This window comes from Naegleria lovaniensis, assembly GCF_003324165.1.
Source record: "Naegleria lovaniensis strain ATCC 30569 chromosome Unknown tig021, whole genome shotgun sequence".
Classification (NCBI taxonomy): Eukaryota; Heterolobosea; class Eutetramitea; order Acrasida; family Naegleriidae; genus Naegleria; species Naegleria lovaniensis.
The window spans coordinates 270071-292549 of NW_025407843.1; the positions used below are offsets into that span (position 1 = coordinate 270071).

Consider the following 22479-nt stretch of genomic DNA (forward strand, 5'->3'; position numbering starts at 1 on the left):
CAAGTTCTGACAAGAACAACAAGTGGAATCCAGGAATTCCATCTCCAACATGCAATAAAGGGCAGCATTCTCCAATGGTCGTTAGTGGTTGAAACCACCGCACAACACTATAATCACACTAAGGGAGCACATTTACAATTGATCAATATCGATCTCATGCACTCAATGAACTGTTTTCATCTCGTCACATATTGACTTGAATCAAGAGCAACTCGATGGAAACGGTTATGCTATTGCTCAAGGTTTAACGCTTTCACAATAACACCCTACTGATCCAGTAGGCAGGTGATTGGATTCAACTTTACTTTGTTGCATGTTGTTAATGGGCATCCTGGATAGGGAACGTAATTAAATTTTAGTAATAAATAAATTTGGGGTCATGATAGGCAGTAAAGCAATGTAAATGGAGATAGCATCCACATCCCATGCATTTGTATCCACATCTCGAAGAAGAGTCCTTGCAATGAGAGCATAATTGATACCGTTCCAACTTTTTGAGTTTCATGGGGAAGTGAGTTGTTCTGGTGAAATAAGGGTTACGAAAGGTCACAGTTTGAGCAAGGCTGTGCTTGAGGTAGTCGCAAAGAGTTAAACCTGGGTTGTTAATGTGATGCTTAAATATGATATACTGGTTGACAAACGAAGTCTTCATCATCTGCAATAAATGGACAGTTTTCCAGTTTTTGTTTCTAAAAGGAGGATGAGTGCAATGCAAGAAAATTCCAGATTTGTCAACACATCCCATTGATTTGTTATACATTTCTTGAACGTATGGTTTGTTTTTGATTAATTGACTGCTTCCTAAATTTGTCAAAAAATTAACTCGTTTGTTGTCATTAATTGACAATGCCACTAAAGTGTTCTCCTTATTTACAGCATGGATCCATTTTCTAGTTTTGCTTCCAGGGAGTTTTTTCTGCAATCCTTCTGAGAATAGATAAGAAGGACGATTGTTACGGACAGTCATAACAAATTTCCATCCATGATTCACCAATTCTCTCGCAAGATCCAATGATCCATAATAATTGTCGATTCCTAAAACATGATTTTCTGGTGAAACATGTTTAACTAAATCTAAAACAATAGATGTTGCATTATGAGAATACCTTGATTCTTTTCCTTGATATAACCAAAATGCATAAATATAACCTGTAGAGTCTGATAAAGCATAATATTTCAGGCCGTACTTGTGAGGTTTCAATGGGATATATTGTTTAAATCGTATTTTCCCTTTAAAAGCAGCAATTATTTCATCAACTGAAACTTCTTTAACACATAACCAATAATGTCTACTGTTCGAATTAACATTGTCCTCTAAAAAATTAGGTTCGCTACTGAGATGCATATGTATGTCAATAAATCGTTTCCGGCTCATTATTCGTTGAATGAGTTTGCAAGCATAGAATGCATGATTCTCTCCGTCTATTGACCAATAATCATAGTAATTTGGAATTGGAGATAATCCCATAATTTGGCAAATTTGTAAAAATCCCTTAATGTCGTCTTTGGAATAATGATTGGGAATAGTACAGCCTTTCTTTTTTTCTAAATATTTGGCAAAAGGTTCGACCTTGGGCTCCGATTCAAGTATATCATTGATCAATGGAGGGGGATTGGCATCATTGATTTCCTGAACCATGTTTTCGTTATCATGCTCATATTTTCGTTTGAAACGTTTTTGCTTCTTTTCGTGTTTTGATTTTGTGTTTGACCATTCTTTGTGATCATTCAATGCTTGTTCATACTCAATACAATATTCTTTTTTCCAGTTTGTTCTTTCGTAAATATGTTGCAATATTTTGTCATTCCAAATTATGGAGGTAGATTCTGGCAACGATAAATGTTTCGGAAGATTTCTAGGACCTGAATTGGTTGGAGGTTCCACATTCACATTCGGAAACACAGCATTGAGAGTCCATTCATGTTCAAAAGTTGGCTTTACCAAGTTACAACAGGTGTCAGCACATTTACATTTGTCTGTGCATGGTAGTCCATTCTTTCTACAAACACAGTTTTTGCATGTCGTGCATTTTGCTGTACAAAATATTGTTCGGTCTGCTGATGCTGTGTCCTTTCTTCGTTCTTGCTCCGTGGTATCATCAGTCAAACTCCATTCTTGACTAAAGCAAAAAGATGGATGAAACACATCATTACACTCTTCTATGTAATCCGCAAGATTATGGTTTATCGGAACGGGTTCATCAAAAATTTCGGAATAATATTTATCTGAATTAAGTTGTTGTGCCAACTCATAATACTCCGCGTCCAAAAGCATGAACGAATTATCTCCAATTAAATTAATTCCTTCGTTCAAGAGAGTGGTTTCGGAATTGTTTGAAGGGATCATGACTTTTTTTTCAACAATTCAATCAAGCACAATCAGGTCCATTTTTTATGTTGTTTTTATGTTCAACCTGGACATCAAGCCCCAAAGAAAATTATTACTTATTGTCGATATTTTCTGTATCACCCAAATCCTCAATACAGAAAATAGGTGATGGTAAATTTATTTGTGACAAACTTGAAGCGCCCCTCTTCAACCAAAGTTTGCCTGCGAAAAATTCATTCAAAAATTTTTCGTTAGGCGTAAAGGTTAACGATCGTCACTTGTGTCGGAAAACCGTTGCATGTTTTCAATTGAAATACAATTAGATTCGCAAGTCGAGAGTCGACTCTTGGAGAATATTAAACATTGTAAACCATACTTTAAACGAGTTTTAAAACACGTTGATTTACTTCGGAATCACAAGAAAACTATTTTAGACACACTCCATCATTACAACAACAACCACAGTGTGACATATCCGAATTCATTGATCGATCAAAGCAATACCATGTTGAGCCAGCATCAACAACATTCACTCTCGGACGGAAAGAAGAAAAAGAAGAAGAACAAAAAGAGTACGGCTACGATCACGAGTAATGGTTCCAGTGATCATCACCACTCTTGCATGGAAGATCATCACTCAAATATTGGATCACAACATCATCTTCTCTCAAAAGAGGAAGAACTCATTGAAGATTATTTCACTCCGAAACACGTCTTCTTTTCATCGGGAAATCCAAGTGTTGAAATTATCACTGGAATCATCAAATTGTACAAACATGGAACACCAAGAAGTTTTACAAATGCAGTGAATGATAATTTAATTTTGGATGATGAATTATATAGTAGTAATAATACAGAGAAGAAAACATCAGCTCTACTACAACCAACTTCAAATACAACCATTCATACTCCATTATTGAACGGCATGATGGATGCAACCCTTTCCGTACCTTCTACTTCTCTTCCCTCTTTGGGCCTTCATCTCAATCACTCGAATAACACTTCAACTATTTCATCTAATTTTTCATCCATTTCGGAAGAAGAAGGTCGAGGAGAGGATGAACTATTCTCAACTCGAGATGAGAGTCTACCAGAACAACGAAGTACTTTGGTTTGTGTGTTGGCAGTACCTTCCTTTATATCAACGACAGACTTTTTTGAATTTATTGATTGTTTTAAATCGAATATTCTGAAAACAAGAATACTCAGAGATGAGTCCCCAAATAAGTATATGGTTATACTGCAGTTTGATGATCAGAAAAATGCAGATTCTTTCTTTTTGCAATATAATGGAAGACCATTTAATTCATTAGATCCTGAAGATTGTAAAATAGTATTTGTAAAAAGTGTTGAATTTACCAATAGACCTTCAATGATTGGAAAACATTTAGAGAGTACTTCACAAAGTACAGTGACTGATATTTTCAACATTGGAAGCTGTAACGATCCTCAACTTGACACTCATGAATTTAGTAATAACACTACTCATGAAACTAGCATTAACACTACTCATGAATCGAGTAATAACACTACTCATGAATCTAGTAATGAAGATAAGAGATATGAATTACCAACATGCCCTGTTTGTCTGGATCGACTTGATTCAGGTGCTAGTGGTATTATTACCACTGTATGCAATCATCAATTTCACTGTGATTGTCTGACTAAATGGGGAGACGGAAATTGTCCAGTATGTCGATACACAGATCAAATGAAAACAGAATTACAATGTGCAGAGTGTGCATGTACATCCAATTTATGGGTATGCCTCACTTGTGGATTTGTTGGATGTGGTAGATATGAAAAAGGGCATGCTATGGAACATTATCTCCAAACGAATCATACGTATTCAATGGAAGCTGACTCTCAACGTGTTTGGGATTACACTGGAGATGGATATGTTCATCGGCTAGTTGCAGGAAATACAGAAGGAAAATTAATTGAAATTTCACATCCAAATCAGAAGGAAGCAATTAGAGAAGCTAGTGAAATGTTGGAGGCTCAATACAACTCCAAGTTGGATTCGTTCTTGATGGAATATAATCAATTACTGACGCAACAGTTAACGAGCCAGAGGGTGTATTTTGAGTCTAGGATCTCTGCAATTGCATGTGAAAAAGACAAGCAAATAGAAAGCCTACTGAATGAATTACAAATGTATCGCCAAAATACTCAAAAGATGAACAACAAAGTACAAAAAACACAGAAAAAGGTTGAGAAAGAAAAGGAAGAGACAGACTTTCTCAAAGAGTTGAACAAAACCCTCATTAACAATCAAAAGCAATATGAAATTAAGATTGAAAAACTTGAAGAGTTGCACAAAAAGATGATGGAAAAGAAAGATGCTCAGATAAAAGACCTCCAAGAACAGCTGCAAGATATGATGATGCATTTCCAAACCCAAGAGCAACTCGACAAGAATCCAGAAATGAAAAACGCAACCATTAGGGCCATTGGAGGAGAACCTTCAGCCACAAATTCTTCAAACAAAACCAAAAAGAAGAAGAAATAATAAATACACATGGCAGTCTCTACTTTAATTTTTGAATGATCGTGGCACCTTTCAAACCTGCTTCTTCGATTGTTGAATTTTCTTCTGTGAGGACCTTGTTTGGAAATTGTGTCATAATGTCAAACGCAGCAGAGGAGGGTTTTTGACTCTTGATATATTCCTTAATGTCTCTAACGGTATGTGTAAGATTAAACTTTCCAACTAAACGACCTCCATCTGCCAATCTAATCTGCAACGTGGTTGTTGGTTTGTTAGGATCTAATTCAAACTTGTAATTAGATGGTGTACTCACAACTGACGATGAACTACTGGATGACGAGCTGGCTGAAGATGAAGTGGTCGCCAAAGATCTTCCAGATCCAACAAACGCTTTGAATTGTTTTGGTTGCTCTGACCATTTTTCTGTCTTCTTGTTGAGCAAATTTACCACAATGTCTGCTCCACTGGTGTACAGCTCTCTTGGTGCAATTCCCTTATCTATGGATTGCAAAAATTCTCTGTTCTCAGGTGCATCATATGGTCTCAATTCACCATCGTCAACAGTAAATCCGTCACTCCAAAATACGATTGTTACAACTTTTTCTTCTGGTTTCTTTTCTCCTGGTATGACTGTAGATGCATTGTCAGTATTACCCAATCTTCTTCCGCTTCCTGCAAATTTTGGTTGGTTGCGTCTCACCTCATCCTCATATTCAGAAGCAGATTTAGCTCCTTGTTTTTGAGCAGATTTAAAAATCTTGTCCGCAAAGTGATTTTCTTCATCATCTTCGTCTTCGTCATCATCGTTAGCTCCAATGATTTGTTGACCAGAGTTTCGACTGCCTCCTGCATAGTATCTATTGTCCTTTGGATTGGATGGCTGTTCATCACTTTGCAAATCTCTAAGGCTTGCAAATTTCTTACCTCCGGAAGAAGTTGTGGTTGACTTTTTGCTACTACTGTAAACGGGTTGATCAGTTGATTTTGGTGGAGCTGATGACAATCCTCCTGAAGTGCTTCCAAGAGTTCTTCCTTGTGATGGGTTGCTTGTTGATGAAATGGGAGTAAAACTGGTGTGCATAGTTTGATCATCATCGTCGTGCATTAAATTAGAGGAAGATCCTCCGGATTGATAATAATTCGAAATAGCTGTTTCAAGGTTTCCATGAGCGCTTTCCAAATAAAATTTAGCTACATTATCATCATCAATGTTAGTGATGATCTTGAATTGTTCAATACTTTGATCCATTGGATGTTGTTTGACGATCAACCAAAATTTTTTTTGAAGGAACTCTGCTTAAAATAGCTTGCTGTTCTTGAAGCAAAACAAGAAGAACGCAAATTGCTTTCTTTACTTTGTGTCCCCTCGATCATGGTTTTTGAAAGAACGTGAGTGTCAGCTTGTATTCAGTGTCCCTGACAATGACTGACTCATGGCCCCATTTAAGTTCTTGCCAATCTAAATCAGAAATCTTGGGCTCTGATACTAAGGTTCCCTTATCTTCTGAGATGGTTGACCAAACATATTTCTTTGCTGTTTTATCATACTTGAGTTCATGTTTGGAATTTTCAGTTTCAAGTATCAAAACTTCACCATTCTTTAAACGAGCGCTAGTTAAATCTCCATTACTATATCCTCTATCGGAAACAGAGTTGATTGTGTATTTAACAGCAGGATCGCATGTCAAACCAAAAACAATTGTAACATTGGACAAAAATCTATGTTGTTCGATTCCATAACTAAAGTTAGATTTGTCCACTGGTGTTTGCTTAGTGAGAAAACTAGTTTCATCCGCTATTACTTTTACATCTTGAATTTTGAATGCATTGGAGTCTGTATCGGAGATATTTGTCCATGCTCTAGAACGAACATTGTTTCGGAAGGATGCTTCATATTTTCTTAAAAAGAGTTAATTCAAATGAATGATGCAAAATGACCTACCTTGGTGGCTTTTCAATCAGAACTGTAACAAGAATTCCTTTACAATTGCTTAACGGTAAATCTTGCAATAATCCTACATGTTGACAAGCAAGAATAATATCACTATTGTCGCTGTAAATGTCTGTACCAAATATCTTTCGGTCTCTCACGTTATTTTCTGATAATAAATATTTTGCAGGTATGAAAATACGCACAGATTTTCCAGGCTTATACAAGTCTAATTGATTTTGTCCTTTAGAAGATAAGTAATCATCAAAAAATTATCAAATAATAAATTTCAATGATAGCCAATTCATCACAATAGTTGATCATCACAAATTAAAACAAAAAAATAGCCATTTCCGTGGCCTACCTACCTGGTCGATACATAATAATTGGCTTCACACTTTTTGGTTTTTTACTAGCGCTTTCTTCTTCTAAATCAATTCCTTGTTTAAAGGCTTTCTGCTCCTGCTCGAATTGTTCTCGGAGTCGGACGTTTTTGGTGTTGGTGGCTGTGGTCAACATTTTTTGAAAATGATGATTAAAAAATTGTTGTATCACAACTGTTGTCGTGCTATCAACTTACAAACGATTCTTGAATGAAGCCCATACATACCTACGAAAATGGTTCCCGCTTTACACTCTACAACATTAAAATATGAAAAAAAACAGCTCATCCAATGGCAAAACAAGTACTCATCATCACAACAACAAAGCCCCTCTAATTTCTAAAGGATCGGGTCATAATTATTCATCACCGAATCCCAAAGCCATAGGTATTATGAAAGAACTGGATAAGCCGTACAAGCAGAATGAAAAGTTATGGACCGCTGTGGCTTTTCAACAAGAATTCTTAGACGTACTAAATAATAATGGCCTTTTATCGAACAAGAAAAAGTTTGAACAAGATCCTGTTAAACGCAAGCCAACCTTAGCTCAGAAGATGGGCCTTAGAGAGCCACCTCCAAAACCATTGAACGCCATGGAATGGAAATCAGTAGAAAGAATGATTATTACCAATAGGATTTCTCTCATCGAAGATGGTTGTCCTATATGCATGGAGCTGTTTGGTTTTCGTGATGTTGTGTGTGTCACAAATTGTGGTCATATATTTCATGAAAATTGCCTTAAAGGTTTTGAAAAATGCAATTGTTGGAGGAAGAGATGCTGTCCTATGTGTCGTTTAGAGGACTATCAGCGCAACAACACTACCATACATTTAAATTTGCTCAGAAATTGCAATGCTCAAACTATCCAAGCCTTATTTCGAGGAGTTATCATTCGGAAAAAGTATAGAAAATTCTTGTTTGAAAAATATCCTGAACGACACCAAAAATTTCTTTTGACAAAGTTGTCCTCAATCAACTCTAGGCTTGAAGAAACTATTCAACAGGATGAAAAGAACGTAGATGATTTTTTACGAAACATTGATGAGCAGGTCAAACAAAGTTTGATTTTAATGAATATGCATGACGATGAGTGGAAAAAAGTTGAAACAAAATTGGTAACTGACCAAAATGAGGAATGTCCTATCTGTCTTTGTTTTTTGCATGAACGACATTGTGTTGTCACAAGTTGTGGTCATGTTTTCCATGACAAGTGCTTGCAATCATTTGAGAATTTCCAAGACAACTCCCAACATAAATGCCCGCTTTGTAGACAGTTGTATGTGAAGAAGCCTTGCGAAACTAAGTTGGACGTTTTAATGTTGTGAAGATATCGAGAAGAATATATTATATTTACTGACTGTTCTAGCTTGGACCACTCTTTAATTTGTACAGATATTAAAGAGATGGAAACGAGCGGCCTTAAAGAATATTTAAATTTGTTCAAGTGTTGCCTCAACTTGTTACATGAATCGTTCAATTAGCTGCAGTCAATAAAAAACAATTGTGGACTGCCAAAATCCCACGGTAATATTTAACTTTCAATTATCACTAACCGGCAACATTAACAATACAGGAATGCATTAGTAGTGTAACGGTATCATACCAGCCTTCCAAGCTGGTGACCCGGGTTCGACTCCCGGCTAATGCAAGAAACTTTTTTACCTGTTGTGACAGTGTTTAATCAACAATTCACCTCTAAAGACAAACCTCAAAGACTTGTTTCGTTCTTGACAAAAACCACAAATAAAAGAAATTAAAAAACTTTTTAATGTAGTGCGAATTATTGTGAACACATTGCTTGCCGATTGCAGGACTTCTATGAAAGAGGTCACTTTTGAATGTGTCTTTTCTTGTGGACAGTGGTTGATATGCAAAATTCCAAAAGCTCGTTGACCTTCCAACTACAAGTGTAATTCTAGCACTTGTGAAAGACGAAGTGTACATTACTGGGCATTCATCTTTCTCTTTTTCTTGATACTATGAAAATCATGTTATGCCTTTACAAGAGTAATTCTCTGATAGAAATTGAAGTTCTAACCACTCGATTCTTTTCAATTCGAGGCACTCCATCTTCTTCGCATCCATGACCTACCACACCAGATAACGATAAAGAAGCTTTTTTGGTAGGATTCTTTCTATGAAATGGACAGGTGTGGTGATGATGGTAAGAGTGGAATCGATTGGTATCACAACACCATTCCGTTAAAGCACTAGAATTTGGTGATAACGATGATGATGATGATGATGATTCACTCGAGTCATTATTGGGAAGATTCAAAACCGATACAGCATGAATGTCTGCTGATTCAATTTGTCTCCAGAGAAAATCGACAAGTTTTGGGTCAGCCTTTTTCTTCTTTCTTAATCTCTTTTGTGGCTTATAGGAAAGAGATTTGAAATGAGCCATCACAGCACCTGATGCGGAACTATTGCTGTTCTTTCCATAACTCTTGACCACCACTTTGGAATGATCGGTTGACCTTCGTTGTCGCTTTGGAGCAAATAAACTCTGAGGAATGGTTACAGTAGAAGTGTTGGTGGTCAATCCGTGGTGATGATTGCCCATGCTGCTGCTGCAACTACTACTGCTACTACTACTCATACAGGTCGAATGATGAGAATTCATATTTGTAGCATGATGAAAATTGGTATTTGTATGGAAAGGATCATGAATCATTGAGAGGTTTGGTGAAGAGCATTGTGCACTAAAGTTGACCAATTCATTAATTTGTTTCATGATTCTTGATGATTGGTTTGTTTCTTCTTGATGATTCTTTTATTTGTCAATCAAAGGATTCTCACTAAAATCTCAGTATTATTGTATGTTGATATTCTCTCTTATGAACACAAAGTTCAACGGTCGGATTGGTTGTTGTTTTTCTTTTTAATTTGGCATTGAAAAAGTCAGAGCCTCTTCTCTCTTTTCAACTTACATCACTACTGCAGTAGAACCTTGTTCTTCAACGAATTTTTCAAGAATCCCGTTTGCATTAAGTATGCCTTTTTGAGATTTTTTAATGCATCGAGTTTACAAATTTATCAAGAGGATCACTGGCATGCGGATCACGGAAATGCGTAGTGTAACAAAAATCAAAGAGCAAGGCGTGCGTGTGCGTACGAGGATAATCAGGAAATGATATCACATTATCAAAAACGATTTCCAGAAGACAAGTCAGATGCATCACTGATGAATTAAAATCTATTCAAGGACAGAACACAAAAATGTTTTAGGTCGTTTTAATTGCGATGGGTTGTAGAAAAATGGTTTTTTGTATGAACAAGGAAATGACTACATGTATGTCTAAGGCGTTTTGGTCAATCGTGTTTACTGCTGTTTTTGGCCGTTGTCGTTGCATCTATGCACGTCTTGGATTAAGGTGATCCACTTGTCCCTTTAGTTCATGTTGATTTTTGAAATGATTATGCCATCTTTCCGCCCAATTTTGTGACAATTAAGACATCTTTCGAAATCTTAATCCTAAATGCATTAATGTAATTCTTCAAATTGCTCATTGACATTCTCACAGTGTCATACTTCATCAAAAACATGTCTGAATTGATAGAATCCATCTTTTGGATGATTTCTATGCCATTTCTTATGATTTTTGTTATTTCTATCATAATAAGCTTCTGCTTTGAGTTGTAATCTCTTGTTTTGGATATTTGTCCATTTGAATTCCAAACGACTCAATCCTTCCAAAGTATTAAATTTATGTAAACTATTTGACACATAATTGTATGGAGCTTGTGGTTCAGTTGTACAAGAGCTTGGATCTGTTGAGATCTGTTCCGATATCCATCGATTGGCTCCACTCTTGTATTTCTTGTTATTCTTTGAATGTTCTCTCAATTTCTTTTGTCCTCCATTGTACTTGTGATTGGTTTCATCATCTTTTGGAACACGAGGGGTTTGAAATTTGACCTTTCCTGCCCGTGCCAATGATCCGTAACGATATAAAACCATGGTTGGTGGGTGAGCGAATCACGTGTTTGATTGTTTTTATTTTTTTTATATTTAGATGTTCACCTTTGAAATGCGTGCCAGAAATTGGATTTGAAACAGAGTGTACCAGAGCTCAAGGTCGTTTGGGCGTTGAGATTTACATTCAAGCATCTGCATATAAAGTGATCGTCTTGTTCCATAGTATCCCTCTGTTAAATAATGATCTTCTCAATATTCCATCTTGGGTTCAATCCATCCTTTCCAATAAGAATGTCATTGAGGAGATCCAGTTTGATTCAAAGCCTTATTCATCTGTGATATATATATAAATTCCATGGCTCTTCATATTGTTTACCGAATTGCACTGCAACTTGCCAGCCAGCTCGTGGTCAAGAAATTGATGCGTGTTTTGAAAAAGGCTGGGCATGTAGGGTGTTTTATTTTTTGTTACCCATCGTCAGGAGATTCGAACAGAGTGGTTCGTTCACCAGAAAAAAAAGAAGCAATTTACAGCTTGCTGTAATCAAGTTGAGCTATCCATCAACCAAATGAATACAAAAACGATCATTCTTGTTCGACATGGACAAGCGACTCATAATTTAGAATCAATTCCTTGGGAAGAGAGAGAACAAATTCGAGACCCTCTTCTCACACCGTTGGGAATCGAACAAGCAAAACAAGCATTGATACATAGATATTCACCTTCTCTCATTGCAGTTTCTCCATTGCAAAGAACTGTTCAAACCTGTCTATATGCGTTGCACTCAAATGGTGAAATGGAGCAGAAGTGTTGTGCAACGAATTTACAAATGACTAAATGCATTGCCACACGATTCGGAAATACCAAGGTCGTGTTGCAACCCTTGCTTCAAGAAGAAAATGCAGGAACTCTACTCTGTGACACGGGAGTTGATGTTGCTGAGCTGTGTGAAATATATGGGAACGAGTTGTTTAATTTGGATTACATGTGTCAAGAATCGAATTGTTGGTATAATCCAAAGCATAATTTAGAAGAAAGGGTTAAGCTACTGATTCAATGGCTTCGTGACCGAGAGAGAAATGTATTGCTTTAATCACACATCATGTAAGTATAATTGACTTGTATTTCTTTAAGATCATGGTAGATGGAATGTAGGGAGTGCTTTTTCGGCTGACTCAAGAGAAATTTACGAATGGAGAAGTGAAAGTGTTTACTCTACGACAGGGAAGCGAAAAACTTGAGAAGATTGATCCATAGCTCAATAACCCTTACTACTACAATAAACTAACTTTATTGAGTGTTTAATGAAACAATCTTGTTTGGTTTGTTTTCAAATTGTTGATGTCGTTCTAAAGTTTTCTTTGGATCTCTTTCGAAAAAAAAAATGCTCTCCGGTTCAGGCATTTCATCCCCCTCTTTGAACGGGAAAGAACAACAAGGAGCAGTACAAGTGGTTCCTTCATCACTGGAAGAACTGCATAGAGAATTTTCAACACTCGTACAATGCTTGTTCAACCTGGGTGGAGGAGTCGGAAGCTCACCACAGCAAGTAAGAGAAGCAGAAAGCGAATTAATAGCATTTCCAGGCAGATGCCCATATTATGGAGTATTGTTGCTTCACGTTTCACTGTATGCTTATTTACCATTTCGGAATAACTTTTGCGTCAATCAAGGAGATAATTTCATCAATATTTCAATTCATTTCCCTCTCTATCAATTAATTGAACAAGAGCAACAATTGAAAAGTGTTATCATCAATCCTGCGATTAGACAATTAGCTGCTGTGCTATTGAAGGGATATATCAAAAGCCATTGGAATAATATCCAATCATCACAGTTGAAAAAGCAATTCAAAGATGCTTTACCGTTGGGACTCATGGCTAGCGATTTAGAAGTTGAAGTTCCACCATCATTTCTTTCAAAATTAACACTGCATTCGGAATGAGTGTTGCAGAGGTTGCAGAGCATGAATTTCCTGAAGAATGGGGAGATTTAATTCAAATATTAATTAATATTTATGAAAGTGGTCTAGTGAACCATCATCATCATTATGCACAATCCTTGGGTTCTCTAAAATGTTTGTCATTGGTGGCACAACATTTTTCTGACAAACATACAGTGTTTGTTTTCCCAGTACTTGTACCGTATATGCTTAACGTTGCTGGTAGCACACAACTTCCTGATATCATTCGAGCTAAGCATTGACTGTTTGTTCTGAAATGTTCTATTTAATTGCAATGGTTTCAGGCGATCCAAGTGATGAAGCAGATGATGAAGAGTTTGAGTATGTGAACGACGAAGACCAACAGGCGGGGATGGTAATGGAGACGATTTTACTCAAGATGACTCCAAAATAGATGAAAAACTCGTAGAAGAATCAAAAAAGATGTTATCATCAGTTATTGGACAAACTTTGAATTTAATTTTGGGAGAAATTTCTAAGCCGATTACCAACGTAAACTCAGACTGTTCCTTTAAGATGGAATGCGTAAAAACAATGAACATTTTAGTTAAAGAGTTTGGAAAGAGCTTGCAAGATGCCGTTATTCACGTACTACAATCAACTTGTTCTTCGCTGGGTAGTGAATATGAAATTTATTTTAAACATGCGATCCTTTCACCTAATGAAAGTGGAATTGCGACAAGCCAGATTGCAGAAAAGTTTGACACTGAGGGAGAAAGTATCAACTTTACAACAGTCATTTGTCAGCAAATAGAGTTGCTAGCTACTATTGTATGCAATCGTCAACTTTCCAAGATACTTTCAGCCAACAAAAATAATTTGGTCCAATTAACTTATTTACTTTTAGGATATTGTCAATTACCTCAGCATTTGATGGAATTGTGGGAAGAAAATCCCGAACAGTTTGTTTCAGAAGAAGACAATCAATTCTCGAGTTACAGTATTAGGACAGCATGTCTGAAATTACTTGAAGACTTTAACGAGACCTATGACACTATGGCTATTGAGAGCCTGTTAGATGCTTACAACAAGAGAATGCAAGAATCTCAATCGTTATATCTTCAAAATCCTAATGGAAGCACTTGGTGGAAGTTGAGAGAGGCTTCCCTAATGAGCATTTCTAGCTTTACTGAATTTAGAGATCACATTGAAGACAATCCAAAAACTTTTGACCTAGTATCTTTGATCGCTCAACTAGTCGGCAACGACTTAAAGGTTTCCTCAGACCATTTACCATTTTTGAAATCAAGAGCCATCCAATGCTCGAGCTACTTTTTGAATCAAATTTCAAATTCCAAATTGTTCACTGTCAATTTGGGTATGATCAAAGAATTATTTATAACTTATGTAAACCACATGACGGAGAATCAGCCAATACCAATTAGATTGTACTCATGTCAAGCTACAGCTAGAGTTTTTTGTTTAGAAAAGGAATTGTTGGGCACTTTGTTATCTTCATTTGGATTGAGCAGAGATGAGCTGTTACATGGTATTTTGGCAAGCATGTGCAAACTTGTGAATGACATTGGAGACGAACCCATGTACATTCCATTGGAAAGTATCGCTGTTTTTGTTAATGTAAGTTAAGGATTTGTTTATTGACATTTTTAACTTTGGTTGTAGTTCCTTCCTCAAGTTGTTATTCCTCATAGTGAAACCGTTATTTCAATAATGCTCACTCAGCTAAACAAATTTTCGAACGACAGAACTATTGCAAGTGATATTATCAATGTTTTTGATAAATTGGCAGAAATTCCAGAAACTGAAGCCCAACTTGTCAACAATGTCGTTCCCAAAATTTCTCAAATACTCACAAGCTCTGCAACTGCAACAACTCCAGATTTTATTGAGAATTTACTTGACCTTTCTCGCACAATCATTATACATGCTAAAAAAGAGGACATACTTACTGTTTTAAACATTTTGTATCCAAGTTTGATGAATTTGGGATTTTCTAATGACGAACCAGCATGGATACAAAAGATCACAGAGTGTCTTAGATCTATTATTCACGTTGGAGAGGAATTAATTGTGCCACATCGATTTGTAAGCCAACAACATCAGTATCTTCATTCCAGTTCTTATTAGAGTACATTGGTAGACTTCTTCAACCAAATTTCAATGATTCAGCCGCTTTTGGAGTAGGAGAACTTGTGACTGAAATATTTGCCAAACTAGGTCCAGCTCTTAACATGGATATTATTGGACAAATCATCAAAGCTTGTGTTCTTAAGCTTTCAATTTCCAATGATTTATTATTTATTCAATCAATAGTGTTTATTTTTGCAAAACTCTTCCACCACCAAGATATTGTACAAATGTTTTCTCTACTTGAATCTATTACGAATGTAAAGGACTATGAGAATGGATTGACCTGTGTGTTGAGCAAGTGGGCATATAATCAACAATTCTTTTTTGGCCTTTATAAATTAAAGGTCACATCCACTGCTCTTGCAAAGGTTTTACAAACAGGAGATGCTCGTTTAACAAGTGTCAATGTTGCTATGGAAGTGAAGGAATCAACGACTGGTTATCGAACAAGGTCCAAAAAGATTAAGGAAAGACAAGTTCCTTTCGTGTTGTATGCGTTCATGCTTCTCATTGATGCCTATATTCGAGCTTTAGAAGCCAAAGAAGAAGAAAAGAATGAAGCAACGTTTGAAGGAATGATGTATGGAGGTGGTTTTGATGATGAAGATCCATTTGTGCCACAAGACGAATATTTGAATCAATTGGCTCAAGGAGGAGGCGACTTTTCAGATGACGAAGGAGATGAAGATGATACTCTATCAAGCAAAGATCCAATCAATAATGTTGATCTCGAAACAACTTTGCCTGAGGTTATGAAAGAATTGTGTTCTGTGAATCAACAGGTACTGACTCACTTGGAAAAGATTTTGACAGACAAACAAAAGCAGGCCCTTCAGCAAATGCTCAATCCACAACAATAAACATTATTTACACTTAACTATTATACACTTGAAAAATATATACATTAGTTATTGGAAGGTGTCGTATTGGAAGAGGATGGGACAGTACTGCTTTTCTTGCTCATAAAAGGTGCCGTCACTTTAGAGTACACACCAGACAAAGAGTTTCCAATATCGGTAGCGAACTTGCCAATCAGACCTCCAGAGGTTGCCCCAACAATCAAGCCTCCCACTCCAGCAGAAGCTCCTAAAATAGCACCTGCCTTAATACCTACAACAGCACCAATGGGGCCACCCAACACCAATCCACCTACTGCTCCTCCTACCACAATTGCTGAGAATGCACCAATTTTCTTTGCTTCTTGTAAATATCTTGTACCTTGTTTGACAGCAAGCTCTGCCTGTTCAACATTATTTTGGACTTGCACAACCTTATCGCCTTGTACTTGAACTTCCTGATGAAAGTCTTGCGATATTTGGTATAACTCTCTTAAATCTTTGTGAAGATTTTGAAGATCTTGTAATTCCTCCTCATCTTCCTGTAAAATTGTTGATCATGAGCTCTTTTTGTTAAGATTGAGATACAAACCTTGTATGGTAAAAATATAAATTCATCCTGTAAAATAATTTTCTGTTGCTGATCTGAAACACTATTATCATACGAATGCTCTTGTGAAGAAGAATTTAAAAGTGAAAATAATTCTTCTCTGTCTGTTGAATTTTTCTGCTCTGCTTGCTCTTTAGATGCAATAAATTTCTTGACAGCATTTTCTGATTCCTGGCTTTCTGCAATTCCACTTAGCCAGGAGGCAAATATCTTGGGATCAATTCCGTACTTGTCACAAAAAGAACTTTGCGTTTCTTTCCAATGTTTTTTATATAAAGAAACAAGAGGATTGGTGATCGTACTTTTTGCTTTCAAATTAGTTTTCGGATATTTCAATTCTAACTGTTTTAGTTTCTTTTTAAAGTATTCGTCTCGAAGTTGTTTCAAACGGTTAAAATCAGCTTTGAATTTTAAAAATTGTTGATCCGTATTTTCTGCTTCCAAATTTATCAACCGGTGTTCAATATCTTGAATTGAGTTTTGTGTATATTTCTTTAATTGTTGAATTTCAGTTCGTATTTCTTTACTGTCTTCAGAAGTTCCTATCCGAGTCATCAACATGGTTGCAGTTTGAATGGCCTCACATAATTTCTCTAACTCCAAAGCAATTGAATCTATAGAATATTCCTCTTGTAGCTGTTCAACGTTTTGCGATGAAGTTGCTGATGAGGATGGAGGAGAAACCATCATGGAAGGCTTGATCACCAGTTGATGAGAGGATGAAGATCGTTTCGAATTGTTCATTTTTTTCGTAATACTATTTTTGCATCATGGGATCAAAGACAACCACTCTCTTAAAATAACTTTGGTCGACCTTATTATTTAATTTAATCAGTAATTAATTGTTGTTCGAACATCATCACGTTCCTCTTTTATTCATTGATGATAAATACGATCTGTGTCTACAGATAATTCTTGGAGAGCAGCTGAAATGTCCTTAACCATGCTAATTGGGCCACACACAAAAAATAATGCTTCCTTCCGTTGTTCTTCATTCAAATTAGCTTTAAGATAATTGACATCAATTTTTCTGTCACTTGTCAACAGTGGCTCTAATTCTTGTGGTATTGAGCTGCTGGGTGGTGTAGAGGCCAAAAGTTTACAATTAATATTTTGAAAATTTCTTATAATATTGGAAATGTCGTTCACAAAACAAAAATCGTCAACCGTACTTGCAGAATATATTAATGTGACATGATAGAAATAGAGCATGTTTCCAGAAATGTACTTGATAATAGATATTAAGGGAGTGACACCAAGTCCACCTGCAATGAGAACTAAATGTTTGGCATTTGCAAACCTAATCTCACTAACATTGAAATAAAAGCTTCCTAGTGGTCCAGAAATGGTAATCAAATCTCCAACTTTTGAATCATGCAGTAAACTGGCAAATTCAAAATTGCAATTAAAAAATAACAATAATTATTACATATTAATAAATAATACATCACATAAATATACCTACTGTGTGAGAGGGTGATTACTTCGTTGAACAGTGATTTCAATTTCATTGGAGAGCATCTTTGGAGCACTAGATATTGAAAACGATGCTGTCATGTCATTCATGTAAAGATTAATAAATTGTCCAGCATAGAACGTGAAAAAAGGTAATGTTTTGGTTTTCACTCGCAATGTAAAGCGTTTTGTTTTGGGAGATTCTTGATGAATATTTATAATTTCAGCAGGAATTTGTTCAGGATGTGAGCTATTTGTGTGTGATGATGACGAATTGTCGCTATGAAAATATTGTTGTTGGGAAGATTGATAATTGAAAAGAGAAGCATTTCCGAAATTTTGTTTCACCCTCTTGATGAAAATATTTTGTAAAATTGATGAAGATATCATCAGCTTGTTGAAGTTCCGTATATTATTAGAAGAGTTGATGGTGAGATGTGAATGACAAACATTCAATAAATTATTATTTAAAATGTGTTTGCTGCTTGAGGTAATTCGATGTTTGTAAAGCAATCCAACACCCCTCGTAGTGCAAGTGGAATAAATTCTTTTCATTAAATCTGTCAAAGTCAGAGAATGATGACACAAGTTGATGTTATCTCCGATAAGTGATTCTTATTTTTGTTTGAATATTTTCATCATTTATTCGAGCTCGAACCTAAATATTTACAGCTTTAACTCTCCTACCAATAAATCCTTCATTCTGGAGAAGGCATCCCTTCCGTGTCCAACCTTATTGAACTCTTCTGTGCCGTCTTTACCAGCAACCTGGAGAATTCAATGCACAATGTCAAGAAATTAAATCGCTGCACCAACCATAAATCATGACTTACCTCAAAGAGTACATCCTCCCCTCCTGGATGTTCGTGCCTGTAGTCCGCAATACTATAGATTTTACCATCAATACAAATCCATGGATCCTTATGCCCTTCTTTATGCTCTGCTAACTCTTCGAGGGTTATTATCCGTGTGGTAGTTGCCATGGCAGAGAGTGTTGTGTTGAACTGAGTCTTTAATTTGTTTTGTTTTGATTTTTGCGTTGCACTGAAGCTAGAGTACTTTTCAACGTTCCCTCACTTTATTGTACTTTGGAAAAATGACGAATATTGAGCAGTAATGGGATTACATTCTCCACGTTTTACCGCATTTGTGGAGGTCAAACATAAATGGAGAATTTTGGTGCCATTAGCGACCAATAAGGGAGAAATAATGTTGAAAGTCAAATTAAAGATTCAATAACTGGAATGGTGACGAGAAATGAAAGAGAAGTGAGGTTGTTTTTTATCGAAATCGTTTTGTCCAAATAAATATTCATTATTACTCTGTTATGATTTTCTTCAGAAAGACAGCTTTCCTTCATATACCTCTAAACTACCAGATTGCCCATTCTTGACAACACACAAAAAGTTACCATCTTTCGTTCGAGCGAGTGCTACCGGAGATCTGCATTCAGTTTCAGCACAGAGTGGAAGATGACCTTTCTGTTTCACCAGAGTCCATTCACCTCTCAAAATATCAAACAAGTAGCAATCGGAAAAGTATTTCAACGTTGGTGTGGTGGTTGAGGATGTACTGCTTTGCGAGTCTTCCATCATCATGCTTAATCCTTCATCATCAAGAACTTTTTCATTTGCAGAGTGTCCACCCATCATTAAGAAGCAATTGTTTTCAGGGATTTCAACCATGGCATGGAACATTCTTGGATGAGGCTTTTCTAAACTCTTAATTTTGAGTCGAGTGAATTGAGAGCTCTTGAAATTGTAGCTATACACTGATTCGTCTGAGTATGGATTCACTTGATCAGGATGTCCACTCAAATAGGGTTTCCTAAGTCTTCCACCGTACACATAAGCAATACCGTTCACGTTAATAACAGAGTGTCCAAATCGGTTTGGAGGTGCAATATCACGAATATCTGTGGAGAGTTGTCGATGATCGTGTATAGATCCCTTTCTCTCTCTTCCGAATAATTTAATCGAATCTAACAAATTACTTCTTCTTTCCTTTTGTTTGGTATCAACGTCTTCAATAGGAAGAGGAATATGGATAGGATGCATGGTACCATCTCCAAGACTGTCTGTACTGCTTGATGCTGAGTAGGAGGTACTCACTGAGGCTTGAGAAGAATCGTGTGAGGCTTGTTTTGGAATACTAAAACTTGGTAATTTAGGTTGATCAAATTTCTTCTTCTTCAAATCAAAGACATACACAAAGGACACCTTTTTTGTAGCATCTGAAACTGAGTTCGAAGAATCTTGTGTAAGATCATTCCATTTCAAATAATTTCCTCCGAATATGAATAAATCTTTAGAAATAGCCAATACTGTGTGATTGGCATGAACCGTTGGCCAAAAGTTTGCTGCCGAATTCAAGAATGATGGTTTCTTTGAAATGGTATTTCCATTATTATTGGAAGAGGATGTATTTTCTTCACCGGCCACAAATAACTTGAATTCATGGGTGTTAAATTTATATTGGAAGAACATGTTGGTAGGATGAGGACATGCTGCAACATCATTCTTTGAAGATTTGAATAATTTCTTCATTCTACTTGTTAAGGTTCTATTTTGATTCACTGTAAAAGACATTCGTAAGAATAATGTCCCAATATATATATATATTTGAGAAGAATTCAAACATGACACAATTTTTCAAAAATCAAAAGGAACCACATACCTGCTTCATTGGAATAACGCTGTTGTGATTGGAACAAGGAAGATTTATCGAGGTTTCTTGATTCTCATGAAAATAGCCTCCGAAAAAGATGAGTTTTTCCTTATTACTACTCTTTCTTAGCATTACAGCACTCGATCCAAATCCATTAGATTCTAATTTTGTGTGATATTTAATTGTCCATTGAGTACCTGTTCTATTATCTGTTCATTGCCAAATACAAAGAATTCATTTGTACATGAAGAAGATTCAGCTTACCTGTTGCTTGTGTGAATTCCTCGACAAGTTCTAACACTGAGACGCCTCTCTTTGAACCGTGTACGATTGCATAGCGAGATTTCTGTGTCACTGTATCAACAATTGTAAAGGGCAATAATTGAAGAGAGGTATGGTAAGACGACTCATCATCGAGTGCGCTGAATTGTGTGTTTGTTCATTACACACGCATTGCGCAGTGTGAGCATGATGCAAATTTAGTACGTTGAAGCATCCATGGATTCGATATCATGCGTTGTGTGTGTCATATTGAAAGCAAAGCACACAGTGTTGAGCAAAGAACATGTGCAGGAACAAGTAATATATTGAACCATTTTTCATATTTAAAATTATTTGAAATATATTAGAAAAGATGAGAATCATCACACCACCACAACAATTTGAAATATTTACCAAAGAACACCACGTGTTGATATCCAACAACACAACAATATAATAGTAGACACTTACTTCATTTCAAAATCAGGATGTTCCAATACGTGAACACAACGCCAATGAATACTCGCATTACTCTTCTTTGTGTGATTTAAAGGTTCCACAAATTGTGAGATCACACTATTACCACCACTCACACCCAACGTTCCTGTTGAATTAGCATTAGAAGAGCCATGAGGTGAAAGCATGCCCTCATCATGTGAAGAATTAGTATCCGATGAGCTCACACGAGAATGTCCCGAATTTTGGTTGTTGATTTGCTCAGAAGAATTGTTCTTTTTGAGAGAAAGATTGAGTTTGGGAATTTCAGTCATGATGATTGCAACGGAACAGATCTGATGGTAAAAAACGCAGTGTTGTTTCGTGTGGAAATCGATCGCAATCTGGTCTGATGATTCGGGGAACGTAACGGTTTTTTTTTCTTCGGTTGATGTTTGACATTCGTGAAGGGTGTCTTCCTTCTTGAGAGCAGTATCCCTTATTATTTCTCTTGTTTCAAAGCAAAGCACAGGATATGGATTACAAATTTGTCTTTGCTTGGCCAGCAACTTGCATTACCAAGATTCTTTCAAGACAGTATGTTTTCTTGAATTTGATGGTAATGGGAGAAAGCCTTCCTCTCTGATAAATTCCAATGCTTTGACAGTAAACGATGAAAGACGTACTTATAAAAACGTATACATTGGCAACGGCAGACACGTATTTTTGTATAGTAACTTTACAGCTTGTTTCTGTCTTAACGGCAAAAAGAAAAGGCTTTGCAGCAAATCAAAATCAATTAGAGTGTTGCTGACCTACAGGAGTTAATCAAAAAATGTCTCTAAAGGTTTTTCGCATCGGCTTTGCATTGGGCAAGGAAATGAGTTTATTCCGATCATTGATAACCACCAGAAACACATTGTCTTCGAGCCGTGTTATCAATCATCATTTGTTTAAACAACAGTATAGGTGCTTCTCTCAGCAAAATAAATCGCTGTTGAAAGCGTCATCCTCCAATAATAATGGAAAAAAAGGCTTTACGGCAAATGATTTCAGACTTGCATTGATTTGTATTGCTATGGTGAGCATTGCTATTGGAGCATAT

General features: G+C 36.4%; 14 protein-coding genes across 14 annotated transcripts; 5 read left to right on the plus strand and 9 right to left on the minus strand.

The window, feature by feature from the left end:
• Positions 1 to 355: 355 nt before the first annotated feature.
• C9374_004531 (uncharacterized protein) lies at positions 356 to 2347 on the minus strand (the record flags this gene model as incomplete). The annotated part of the gene is made up of 1 exon (XM_044694181.1): positions 356 to 2347. One exon carries the CDS (start codon positions 2345 to 2347, stop codon positions 356 to 358), a length of 1992 nt encoding a protein of 663 aa, XP_044548873.1.
• A 280-nt stretch (positions 2348 to 2627) lies between these two features.
• Positions 2628 to 4841, plus strand: C9374_004532 (uncharacterized protein; the record flags this gene model as incomplete). Its single annotated transcript, XM_044694182.1, has 1 exon — positions 2628 to 4841. One exon carries the CDS (start codon positions 2628 to 2630, stop codon positions 4839 to 4841), a length of 2214 nt encoding a protein of 737 aa, XP_044548874.1.
• A 19-nt stretch (positions 4842 to 4860) lies between these two features.
• Positions 4861 to 6069, minus strand: C9374_004533 (uncharacterized protein; the record flags this gene model as incomplete). The annotated part of the gene is made up of 1 exon (XM_044694183.1): positions 4861 to 6069. One exon carries the CDS (start codon positions 6067 to 6069, stop codon positions 4861 to 4863), a length of 1209 nt encoding a protein of 402 aa, XP_044548875.1.
• Positions 6070 to 6190: 121 nt separating this feature from the next.
• On the minus strand, positions 6191 to 7269 carry C9374_004534 (uncharacterized protein; the record flags this gene model as incomplete). Its single annotated transcript, XM_044694184.1, has 3 exons — positions 6191 to 6719; positions 6763 to 6994; positions 7119 to 7269. 3 exons carry the CDS (start codon positions 7267 to 7269, stop codon positions 6191 to 6193), a joined length of 912 nt encoding a protein of 303 aa, XP_044548876.1.
• Positions 7270 to 7402: 133 nt separating this feature from the next.
• On the plus strand, positions 7403 to 8458 carry C9374_004535 (uncharacterized protein; the record flags this gene model as incomplete). The annotated part of the gene is made up of 1 exon (XM_044694185.1): positions 7403 to 8458. The coding sequence occupies one exon, from the start codon at positions 7403 to 7405 to the stop codon at positions 8456 to 8458; it is 1056 nt and encodes a 351-aa protein (XP_044548877.1).
• A 674-nt stretch (positions 8459 to 9132) lies between these two features.
• On the minus strand, positions 9133 to 9870 carry C9374_004536 (uncharacterized protein; the record flags this gene model as incomplete). Its single annotated transcript, XM_044694186.1, has 1 exon — positions 9133 to 9870. One exon carries the CDS (start codon positions 9868 to 9870, stop codon positions 9133 to 9135), a length of 738 nt encoding a protein of 245 aa, XP_044548878.1.
• A 792-nt stretch (positions 9871 to 10662) lies between these two features.
• Positions 10663 to 11097, minus strand: C9374_004537 (uncharacterized protein; the record flags this gene model as incomplete). The annotated part of the gene is made up of 1 exon (XM_044694187.1): positions 10663 to 11097. The coding sequence occupies one exon, from the start codon at positions 11095 to 11097 to the stop codon at positions 10663 to 10665; it is 435 nt and encodes a 144-aa protein (XP_044548879.1).
• Positions 11098 to 11624: 527 nt separating this feature from the next.
• C9374_004538 (uncharacterized protein) lies at positions 11625 to 12149 on the plus strand (the record flags this gene model as incomplete). The annotated part of the gene is made up of 1 exon (XM_044694188.1): positions 11625 to 12149. The coding sequence occupies one exon, from the start codon at positions 11625 to 11627 to the stop codon at positions 12147 to 12149; it is 525 nt and encodes a 174-aa protein (XP_044548880.1).
• Positions 12150 to 12440: 291 nt separating this feature from the next.
• Positions 12441 to 13001, plus strand: C9374_004539 (uncharacterized protein; the record flags this gene model as incomplete). Its single annotated transcript, XM_044694189.1, has 1 exon — positions 12441 to 13001. The coding sequence occupies one exon, from the start codon at positions 12441 to 12443 to the stop codon at positions 12999 to 13001; it is 561 nt and encodes a 186-aa protein (XP_044548881.1).
• Positions 13002 to 13442: 441 nt separating this feature from the next.
• C9374_004540 (uncharacterized protein) lies at positions 13443 to 15970 on the plus strand (the record flags this gene model as incomplete). Its single annotated transcript, XM_044694191.1, has 3 exons — positions 13443 to 14597; positions 14643 to 15012; positions 15084 to 15970. The coding sequence occupies 3 exons, from the start codon at positions 13443 to 13445 to the stop codon at positions 15968 to 15970; spliced, it is 2412 nt and encodes an 803-aa protein (XP_044548882.1).
• A 44-nt stretch (positions 15971 to 16014) lies between these two features.
• On the minus strand, positions 16015 to 17300 carry C9374_004541 (uncharacterized protein; the record flags this gene model as incomplete). The annotated part of the gene is made up of 2 exons (XM_044694192.1): positions 16015 to 16488; positions 16539 to 17300. The coding sequence occupies 2 exons, from the start codon at positions 17298 to 17300 to the stop codon at positions 16015 to 16017; spliced, it is 1236 nt and encodes a 411-aa protein (XP_044548883.1).
• A 132-nt stretch (positions 17301 to 17432) lies between these two features.
• C9374_004542 (uncharacterized protein) lies at positions 17433 to 18994 on the minus strand (the record flags this gene model as incomplete). Its single annotated transcript, XM_044694193.1, has 4 exons — positions 17433 to 17940; positions 18022 to 18362; positions 18699 to 18779; positions 18845 to 18994. The coding sequence occupies 4 exons, from the start codon at positions 18992 to 18994 to the stop codon at positions 17433 to 17435; spliced, it is 1080 nt and encodes a 359-aa protein (XP_044548884.1).
• Positions 18995 to 19348: 354 nt separating this feature from the next.
• On the minus strand, positions 19349 to 20557 carry C9374_004543 (uncharacterized protein; the record flags this gene model as incomplete). Its single annotated transcript, XM_044694194.1, has 1 exon — positions 19349 to 20557. The coding sequence occupies one exon, from the start codon at positions 20555 to 20557 to the stop codon at positions 19349 to 19351; it is 1209 nt and encodes a 402-aa protein (XP_044548885.1).
• Positions 20558 to 20583: 26 nt separating this feature from the next.
• C9374_004544 (uncharacterized protein) lies at positions 20584 to 21709 on the minus strand (the record flags this gene model as incomplete). The annotated part of the gene is made up of 4 exons (XM_044694195.1): positions 20584 to 20586; positions 20688 to 20887; positions 20943 to 21100; positions 21411 to 21709. 4 exons carry the CDS (start codon positions 21707 to 21709, stop codon positions 20584 to 20586), a joined length of 660 nt encoding a protein of 219 aa, XP_044548886.1.
• Between the last annotated feature and the right edge of the window lie 770 nt (positions 21710 to 22479).